The sequence below is a fragment of the Pollicipes pollicipes genome, unplaced genomic scaffold (genome assembly GCF_011947565.3).
Source record: "Pollicipes pollicipes isolate AB1234 unplaced genomic scaffold, Ppol_2.1 Scaffold_3087;HRSCAF=3621_pilon_pilon_pilon, whole genome shotgun sequence".
Classification (NCBI taxonomy): domain Eukaryota; kingdom Metazoa; phylum Arthropoda; class Thecostraca; order Pollicipedomorpha; family Pollicipedidae; genus Pollicipes; species Pollicipes pollicipes.
Genome location: NW_023596225.1, coordinates 46,353,799 through 46,364,103, shown reverse-complemented (window position 1 = coordinate 46,364,103; position 10,305 = coordinate 46,353,799). Strand labels below are relative to the sequence as shown.

The 10,305-nt window shown below is 49.4% G+C and overlaps 1 protein-coding gene across 1 annotated transcript; it reads right to left on the bottom strand.

Annotated features, from left to right (window-relative positions):
• Nucleotides 1-3,609: 3,609 nt before the first annotated feature.
• On the bottom strand, nt 3,610-3,987 carry LOC119090267 (cuticle protein 19.8-like; the record flags this gene model as incomplete). Its single annotated transcript, XM_037213050.1, has 1 exon — nt 3,610-3,987. A coding segment is annotated over one exon (378 nt), but the record flags the coding sequence as incomplete, so codon positions are not given.
• Between the last annotated feature and the right edge of the window lie 6,318 nt (nt 3,988-10,305).

Here is a 10,305-nt window from a genome sequence, read left to right as displayed (position 1 = left end):
TGTTAAGCAGCATTGCATTGTATCAAAGAATGAAAAACGGCGGGTAACACCCAAATTTATCTTGCTGGCTCGTGCACGCGTTACGCGCGGCACGTGCGACATTACAGTTCAGGCCACGTCCTTGTCTGTAAGATTTGTTATGCATGCCACTCCTCAGTCCCTCCGTGCTCTGGGTGCCGATATTTACACACAAAGGGTGTAAACCCGTGGAAAAGAGCAAAACACATTTTCCTGGTTCGTGTGTGCCCGACACGTGCAACATGCTACCCCGCACATGTGACACCAAAGGATTTCCTGTTAAATGGCGTATCGCAGTATGCCAGTTTCGTGTTACTACGTGCCACACGAGCGACAACGCCGCGTATAGCGCGAACATGGACGAAATCGGCAAAATGCATCTTCACAGCTAAGGTGCACGTGTCACGACACATGCGGCACGACATCGTTCACGTTTGACTAATTGGCCGTTAGATCGGCTATCGAAGCATGCCCGTCCCGAAGTACATGCTTCCCTGGTTTCTGAGATATAACAAAAACTTGGAAGCCCTCAAAAGAGCGAAATGCGTAGAACCATAGTTGAACACGTGGGCGCCATCACGCGTCGCACGTGTCACTACATATCATCATCTCGGTCCTTCAAGTCATCATCGAAGCGTGCCAACCCCAGGTGCCGAAATGTGGCACAAAACGTGTGGAGAGAGCAAAATCCATTTGTGAACCCGTGGCACGTGGTACATGTGACCGTACCATTTCGCTCGGTATACCTTTTTGTGCCATTCCCGTGTCTCCGCGACCCATCGTTGTCGATATTTTGGTGCGAGATGGCGTAATCGGCCGGAGGCAATGAATTACAGCACCCAGTCATATACAACTTGACATTTTGCAATTTGTCCTGCAATTCGCACTGCAACGTTGCGCTGCACAAACTCGCGACGAGACGGAAAGTGTAGCCACGTAAATTGTAAATGCTTGAACCAAAATCCACGCCTGTACGCACACGGCGACCACGGTTGGAGGATCAGATTGTGTCCAAGTAATTTCAGATGCCTCTGGGCTAATCAGATGTATGTTGTTCTTTGCGAAGTCACGTTATGTCTCAGTTTACATATAATGACTCATTAAAACATTCTGCAGCAAAACTGATAATGTAACGATTCATCACTGCACAACTTGCCAGTTATGAATGTTGTGGCTTAGGCTACCGGCTGTTGAATGCTTGTGGAATGCTGTATGCGAAGTGATTGGCCAAGGCGTGCCCAGGTATATTTATGTCAGAGCTAAGGGTCTTGTTACTTTTTAATACATGATAATTGAGATTGTTGTCTGATTGACATTTGAATATTCCACATAAGCATTGATAACCTTCGTCCAGTGGCATTACCACCCATGAAATGGGACAACCAGTAATTATGTCAGTTCAGCACAGCTGTGTGATTGCATTACGTGCGTTTATTGAGACGGGAAAGGCACTACAATGTAACAGAAATGTTTGGTATGATGCAATGTTGCGCACATGCCTGATATGACATTTCACCAAAGGAGTTATCTGCATGCACTGTTTAGAAAAGGGCAGCATGCTGTATTTATATAAAAATGTGCATAACTGGGGCATAGTTCAGGGTCTATTGATTCCAGTTCATCTATTTACTAGTTCATCTATTTACATTTATTTCATCTATTTATTTAAGGACCATTGATACTTTGTATTGCCTTGAGCCAAGGCTGCATATGTTTCAGATACTGATGAACCTTCTAAATTTGTCTAAGCGGCCCATTTCACTTCAGCTGCTTAGGTATTCCTTTCCTTCTCTGAGATCAATGGATGAAAGTTAAAGTCATAAGTTACAAGGCTTGATCAGGAATAGAACAAATTATGTCATATTGAAGTTCCAAATATTCATTTTGCAGGTTTTGTGACGTGAGAGCAAGATTTTTCAGGTTCATTTATTCAGTACAGCCAATGATAAAATGTTTGTAGTCACCTTATGCCAAAAACCCTTCATGCAAATGGTTTTAGGGAGCATGGTTACTTCGGCCATAGGTCTGTCAGGCGTTTAAGCTCTTCAAGATCTATCAAAGAAGTTTTATGAATTTTGTCATATCATGGCCTTTGTACAGTGCAGCTCGCCATTATGGCACTTATCATTATAATACCTACCATCCTGCTTTTAAGCACAACTGCTTCCCAATCAGCGGTGCTTGTAATGTTACTATCGTTACTGCGCTGGTCCTGAGGCGACATTGCCGGCCCTACAGCAGTGGCCGCCAGCATCACAACTTACGAACCTAACACAGTGCCTGGTGCTACCTCTGGGCGCGTTGGACGGCCAGGTTTGGACCACTACCGTCGCGATAGGTTCCATGCGTCAGGCACAATAACGCTATGCGCCCCAGCCATAGGCTGTTGCACGTAGCCCGATGGCTGCATAACGCCTGCCAGGCATATTTGACAGACACAAAAAGATCTCATGTGTATTCCTTGTAATAGCTCTCAGCACATTTCACGTGGTGTAGATTTCTGCCGGTGACCTGATGTCTAGACGGTGACGATTGGCGTCCCGAAGCTCCTTTGCCGGTCTCATCTACCCCGGCGTATTTTCCGCGCGAGTTTTCTGTTACCACAAACTTTGGTTGACTTTGCACTGCAGGTGACTTGACCTCATTGGCTGTGCGTCTCCGTGAAGTGTGTGACGTGTGCAGTGGCGGCCCAGGCAACCCATACAACCGCGGTTGAGGCAAAGTGCTGGGAGAGTTCCCCCAGTCTCACACGTCTCTGCCTGGAACGGTCATGAAGTTAATCCAGAAACGAGCTAAGTTTAATTGCTCTTTATTGTACTGAGGTTGTGCGGCAACGGAGTTTTGAGAAATCAAGGACGTGATACCTGTTTTCCGTGGAGCTTCTGCATAAGCTTTGCCAACCACAACTTGTTTTGCTAACAAAATAGTTAGAACTGGGCATGAATCGTTTGTCAGCCTAATAATCATACCGATTTTTTTCTTAAGAAAGATAACTAATTGCACCCACCAATCCAGGTGCTCGGGAACCAGGAGAAGCGGGGAAACAGAGCCTCTCTCCCAACGTTCTGAAACTTTACCATCGTCCCTCTATCGGTGATGACCGGAAAGAAATAACTAAACCGACCCTCTTTCCCACGCACCCGCATCCCAACTGATGAGAACATCCACTGGGACTGTATCAATATGCCGTGAAAATGCAAATTCCTTAACACGGCCGCATCAATGAAATTATCCAACTGAAAAACGTGTGATTGTCTCAGTCAATACCACGTGGTCCATAGTTCATAGTTTGTTAGTCCAGATCGTAGTTTCTTATATTGAAATACAGCTGGTCAGAAATCATCACACCACAACATTCATGCATTTAAATAGGAAGTCATTCTCAGTGGCTGACTAGTATGCCGCAGGCTTGTATGCCGGGGTAGGAGAGCTGTAAGCAGGCTTGTAGGCGGACTTGTAGACCGGGACAGAAGCCTTGTAGGCAGGGGCGGCAGCCCTGTAGGCAGGGGCAGCAGCATTGTAAGCAGGGGCAGAAGCCTTGTAGGCAGGGACGGCAGCCCTGTAGGCAGGGGCGGCAGCCTTGTAGGCAGGGGCGGGGTGGTACTCGGGGTAGGTGGCCTCTCCCTCGTAGGTGACATCCGCGTTGTAGCCGCCGTAGTTGTCAGCGACGTACTTGATGTGCTGGATGCGGCCGTCGGGCAGAGCCACCGAGTAATATCCCTGGGTGTTGTGGCCATCGTTCTCCTCCTTCTTGGCGAAGTTGGTGCCAGTGTAATGGTCGTTGACGGCGTAGTCGTAGGCGAACGGCCTGGCATCCTCCTTGTACTGGGGCTCCGTATGGTAAGAAGCCGACTTCTGCGAGGGGGCCGGGTGGTAGGGAGCCGGAGCGGGCTTGTAGCCCTGCGTCTCCGGTGCCGGGGCGGCGGCGGCGATAGCCAGGATGGCGGCAATGACGAAGCCCTGCAATGCAGTGAGAGGGTAATTGACGGATGAGCCAACCAGTTCAGCAGAGCTGTTTGGCTACGATAGATGAATATATTATATATATATATATATATATATATATATATATATATATATATATATATATATATATATATATATCATAGCCTCGCCATCCGTGCGATGCATGACTCATTGGTAAACTCAAAGTGTACTTGGCTGGATATAAAGTGTCTAGTAGCCAACAGGGCACGATATCAATGGTATCATTCCAGCACATACCTGCATAGTGTGTTCTGATGGCCGGGTTGGGAGCGCAAGTGGTGTCTGCTCCCTCGGTGCTTTCGCTTTTATAGGTCGGCCGCTAACCACTGATAGACGGTCACGGTCAGGTTCCCAGTGAACGGCGCCTCCAACGGTGTGACCGGCTGTGCTGACGAATTCGCACGGAATTCCTGGAACACGCCCACCTCCTAAAAGTGGGAGGTGGGCGTAATGTGACCCATGACGATGATGACCGTGCGGGTTAACATGTAGCTCATGGAGTTGCACATGGACACGCCGTTCAATTTCTACAAGTATGTCGGAAGATAAGAGAAAAAGAACATATGGTTTATAACTAAGGAGGTTCGTATGGTTTTTTTTTGGGGGGGGGGAGGTGCTCTGAATCCAAGGTCATGATGCAAACGATTTGGAACCATCCATTGGAAGAATTTATATTTCCCTCCCATCCCCAGCCGACACCAGTTCTAGCCGCGTCCTAGCCACGCTCTGGTCCCATCATATCGTATCTAATTCGCTACCTCTTCAGTCGTATTTCATCCGAAATTGATTAAAAAGTGGGCTAAATCGGAGAAGAAGCCGGAGTATGGAAGCATTTTAGGCAGGCATGAGACTGAATGTTTGAGATCGCGTATGCCATTTGAATGCCCCCCCCCACACACGGCATTCCTTAGAAAAGCACAGGCGGAAGCGGAAAGTGGATGTCCAGGCTGACGCATGCACGCCTATTCCTCTTTTCGAAGTTGTCTTCAGCTAATTAAACTATCAACTGACTTTTACGGATATTAATCGTGTCGCACTAAGCCGCATCGATGCCAGGCTGTTGGCATACATGATTTAAAGTGCGGATTATGCTGCCAAATACATAACTAGGTTTGAAATGACAATATCCTGATATGAACTAGACTATATTTGGGTTCCACTCAATAATTCTAACTCAAAGCCAAAGCCAAATCTTTAAAGCGTCAAATCTCAGATTTTCCACGTCGTCCAGGTTTTTGGCATGTAGGTACGGCATGTTCGCAATCAAAGGTAAATCAAAATGGAATGTATCTAAAATATTTGAACAGAATATAACCAGCATGAAAAGTTGCCAGCAAATTCCGACCTCTTTCTAGATTAGTTCAAGCTACCGCATGCGTTGAACTGTGACGTCACAAACATAATTATTGATGATCAGTTTCACCAACTGATGTCATGACCTACTTCCCATAGTTTGGACACCACACTAGCGTCACGCCGATGACCGGCCAAACGCCAAATGTCCGACCATACCGTTCCTCTCGTATTGAGCACGATTACCATCGTCATGTCCCATCACCAGCAGGGCAAATCTAACCTGCTTCGCGACGGTCTGAGACTAATCTGCGGCCTGCCCGTGGCAGCCCAACATGACTCGCACCGGCCGGCCGCGCTCGTGTCGGCCCACGTACCCATACCGCGCTCTGCATATTTGGAGCTGGACGTCGCTTATGCGCCTGCGCGGACAGCAGACCTACGACACGCCCGCAGGCGTTTGCGCGCGGATCACGCGAGCAGCGCTCCGGAGCTGGCGTGTTTCTGCGATGATTACAGTCTCGCTGCGGGTCGCGGGCGGGTGTCACTGGTGGGGGCGTGCTTATACACGCTGCTGGAGGTTGAATCGCTGATATCGAGGCATGCGGTGTGAGGTTTTTCGCTGTCCAGCATGAGACGGGTCGCTGATCGTAAGCGTCAACTTCCGGCTGGCTTATCAGTCAGCCGTGCACCACTTCCTGCGGTCCTCGCTGCCGTCAGGGCTCCGATGTCGACCCGTGACGCAATCATCTGCGGACGATGAACTCACCAGCCAGTTCGGGCGTCGCAAACCCCGTGAAGCTTAAGTCATCCCCTCCCCCCAGAAGGCGCGCGGAAGCCACTAAGGACGTTGCTAACCCCTTGAAGCTTACGTCACCCCTCCAGAAGGCGCGCGAAAGCCCACATCAAACGCACACAACAGCCGGCGTGCCCAGCGGTCCAGCTGAGTCGGAGACCGCGGGCCACGCCGGCCGCCTCCGCGCATCTACATGCGTCGCCTGCCCCGGCCCCCACTATGTCAACTGCAAAGTCCGAATGGTGATGTGATGGTGAGTCAGATCGCTATCGATCAACCGATATCCGCCCGCCATGTGGGACCGGACACGAGCTGGCGTCGCACTGTTACTGGCTCGCTCACCCGGACAGCACGTGGCGGCGGTCGCGCCTCACACAGGTAACACACGACGTGACGAGAGCGATCCCATGGGGGTGGCGGAGAGCAGCAGCACCCGTCGTCATGAAAACGGTGCCTTGCACTCGTGCAGGTGATTTCCTTTGCCGCGGGCTTCGGGAGCTTTGTGTGATGAACTTAACATGGAATACTGTTGAATGCTGGAATGGGTGCTGGCCTATCCCTGATATCGTCTCGAGTAGGGGAATACGCGTGGGCTATTTTTGTTGATGCGCACAACATTCCGAATGGATAAAGACGTGATTGTTGCATGCACATTTTATGATCCTAAGATTGTTGGTTGTGTTTGCAGAGGTCTCTTAATTTGGGACGATGGGTGCTAACCATTCGTCAGGGTCATACTCCACGGGAGGAAGTGGAAGTGGACACTCGTCGGGAGGAGGAGGAGGAGGTGGACACTGGTCAGGAGGAGGAGGAGGAGGTGGACACTCGTCAGGAGGCGGAGGAAGTGGACACTCGTCAGGAGGAGGAGGAAGTGGACACTCATCAGGAGGAGGAGGAAGTGGACACTCATCTGGAGGAGGTGGAGGAAGTGACCACTCATCAGGAGGAGGAGGAGACGGTGGATACCCGTCAGGAGGTGGAGGAAGTGGACAATCGTCAGGAGGAAGTGGAGGAGGTGGAGGAAGTGGACACTCATCAGGAGGAGGAAGTGGACACTCATCAGGGGGTGGAGGAAGTGGACATTCGTCAGGAGGAGGTGGAGGAAGTGGACACTCATCGGGAGGCGGTGGCTCTGGACACTCGTCAGGATGAAGTGCAGAGGACGGACCTGAGACATGCGAAAGGTAAAGTGGACACTCGCCGTACGTACCTGCGTAACTGGCCTGCCTCCATACGGCGGCCCAGACGGTCAGAATGTCGGGGCGAGCGGACGTAGTCTGCAGCGGACACTGCAGTGATTCTTTATTCAACGCATATGGTTGGTATGTCAATGCATATGCATATGCACATGGAGTCAGAGCATGGCAAGAATGAAGCGACATTCACGGTCACAGTTGTGGAAGTGAGTTTCCTTTCCGATGATCACTTTAATGCCTTAAATTTGCGAACACTTAACAGCGCTGGCCGAGTGCGACATGTTGTTAACTTATTTCAGTTGAATGGTGCAATCGCGCTTGCCATGTCCATGGCCGTAAGAATGTCATGCCATGGATACAGCTGTGCCGAAACTGACATAATACATGTGATCTGAATATAGCTCTTGTCTGAATCAATTGAGCACCTGCTCACCTGGAAATAAGACGGGAACATACTCTGCAATCTTCTTTACCAGAGATGAAGCATACACACCAGATAGTGTGTATGTATGGAAGTCCCTTTGTCCTGCATACGAGGCGTGTCTGTGGCTCCTACAGCCGAATACTGTTAACATATAATCAAGTCATCGAACAGCCCACTCATAACAAACGAAACACGACGGAAGTGATGGATGAGGCATGGAGGTACGACGACGACTCGCTATGCAGGTGCTGAGCAGTGAACTCCTCTTGGACGGCTGTCGAGGACCGCGCCATCAACACCAGCGGCAGTGGGCTGTTCGTGCTGACCGGGACGTCTTCTCCAGCCGAGACATCTGGGACATCCCCAGCCGAGAGCAGTTCTGGCCTCGTCCTAGCCACGCTCTGGGCCCATCATATCTTATCTAATTCGCTACCTCTTCAGTCGTATTTCATTCAAAATTATGAATGTGAAATTGAAAATGGATTACACCTGGGGAGAAACCAGAGTATGGAAGCATAGGTATTTTATGGAGGTATGAGACCAGCCGGCAAATTCCGACCGATTTCTAGATTAGTTCAAGCTACCGCATGCGTTTATCTGTGACGCCACAAACATAATACTTGAGGATTGGTTTCACCAACTGATGTCATGACGTACTTCTTATAGTTTGTGAATGCGGCCGTTAAATGTGGTTAGGGAGCGCTTGAAAAGGGTGTTGAGGGAAACGCCTCTACTGGAAAAGACTGAAACGAGATGGGGAATGCATGTAGGCACCTTTTAATATATTTGCACCGAGACGATGGCGATACAAGCGAGATAAAACCTTCCAGTGATTCTCGCGTCATCTTCGCTTAATTTACTCTAGGTCAGTCCAGGGAGGAAAAAGGCGTCCTTGCTTTGGCTCATAAAAAGCTAGTGTGGCGTCACTGGTGCCAGTACTTCAGCGCACGGCGAGCCGCTGGAGTTCGGACATTATGCTGAGGGGTAAACGGAAACCAGAAATATTCGCACAAATATTGAACAAGCCGTTAAAGGGATGTATAGATGACCAGCGAGCCAGTAACGTATAATTTTTCGGCGAATACAATGATGGGGTTTACAAGCCTAGGCGGTAATATATTGGCATGCACTGGGACGCCAAGTAAATACTCATACACAAGCCTTATCTGCGACAGGGTGGCAGAAACAATAGGCTGCTTCGTGCCCAAACCAAATAAACTTAGTGGCAAACGTGTATGACCAACGAGCAGATTGCGTAGAGTTTAATGTTTGATGAAATATGTGAACACTGAGCGGCAAGCAATTACAATGTACTTTGATAAATGCACATGTTTTTTAATTGATACCTTCATTAGCTTGTGAAAACAAGCAAAGAAAAGTATGCATCAACACGCATGTGGCGAGATTGCCTGGTCCGTTTCGGTCAAAGCCTTTTCCACGGAATGTTGGGTAAGTGTGTTTGCGAAATGAGGTGGCATACCAATAGCATGACAAATTTGAAATATAAATCAATCTAACTTCCCCCCCCCCCCTTCAGATTTGTCTTCACATCTAAGAGGCCTGGTGGCTCTGCTTGAATAAAGACAACAAAACATATATGGGTGAAAAGGCTATGATATGTGATGCGGCTATCGCAGCACATGGGTAATGCTGCGAGAAAATGAGTGGGTGAATGGAGATCTATTTCAAATTGCTGGCATGATAAGCCTTGGTTCCGAACTTCTTGTGGTGCGAGTGTCGATGTGCATACCTGAACCCATCACTAAAATTGTGCTCAACGGATCTTTTCTAACATATGTGAATGACTGGATGTTAATGATTCGGCTGTTTCGTTATCTCTTTTTTCTTAGCCGTGCCTCTCCAAAGTCGCCTTAAGTTCTACATGATCTGCGGTTATCCTACGTCATGTGCAAGCATGGCCAAACATATGGACCACATTAAACTAAACTTCTAAAAAGGCAATTTTCGGTCCAACCTTGTGACACTGGGAGCCGTCTGTCAATGGCGACCTGGCCACCTGACCGTGACCGTCAATAGGGCGATTTTTCTAGCGAAGGAAACAGCGATTAAAAGGAGCAGAACTGTACTGCATGGATAGCGTGTGTGTGAAAAATATCGCGGTGAAACAGCGCAGTTAAAATGACTGTCTCTTCAGCGCAGTATCTTCTACGACATTCCATGGCTTCGACGTTGCCGCCGTGCTGGCTGTCTCCGCCGCCGCTCCAACTCAAGGGACGCTGATGTACAAGCCCTCCCCGGCCTTATCCCACAAGCCGGCCCTTCACCAGCCAGAGCCCCAGTACGGGGAGAACGCCAAGCCGTTCGTCTACAAGTATGCCAGCAACGACCAATACACCGGTACCAACTTCGCCAAGAAGTGGGAGAGCGATGGCCACAACACCGAGAGATATGATTCGGTGGTTCTGCCCGACGGCCGTGTCCAGCACGTCAAGTACGTCGCTGACAACTACGGCGGCTACAACGCTGAGGTCACCTACGAGGGAGAGGCCCAGTTCCCCGAGTACCACCCCGCACTTGTCAACAACGCTGCCCCTCGGGCTTACAAGGCATCTACCCCTGCTTGCAACGTT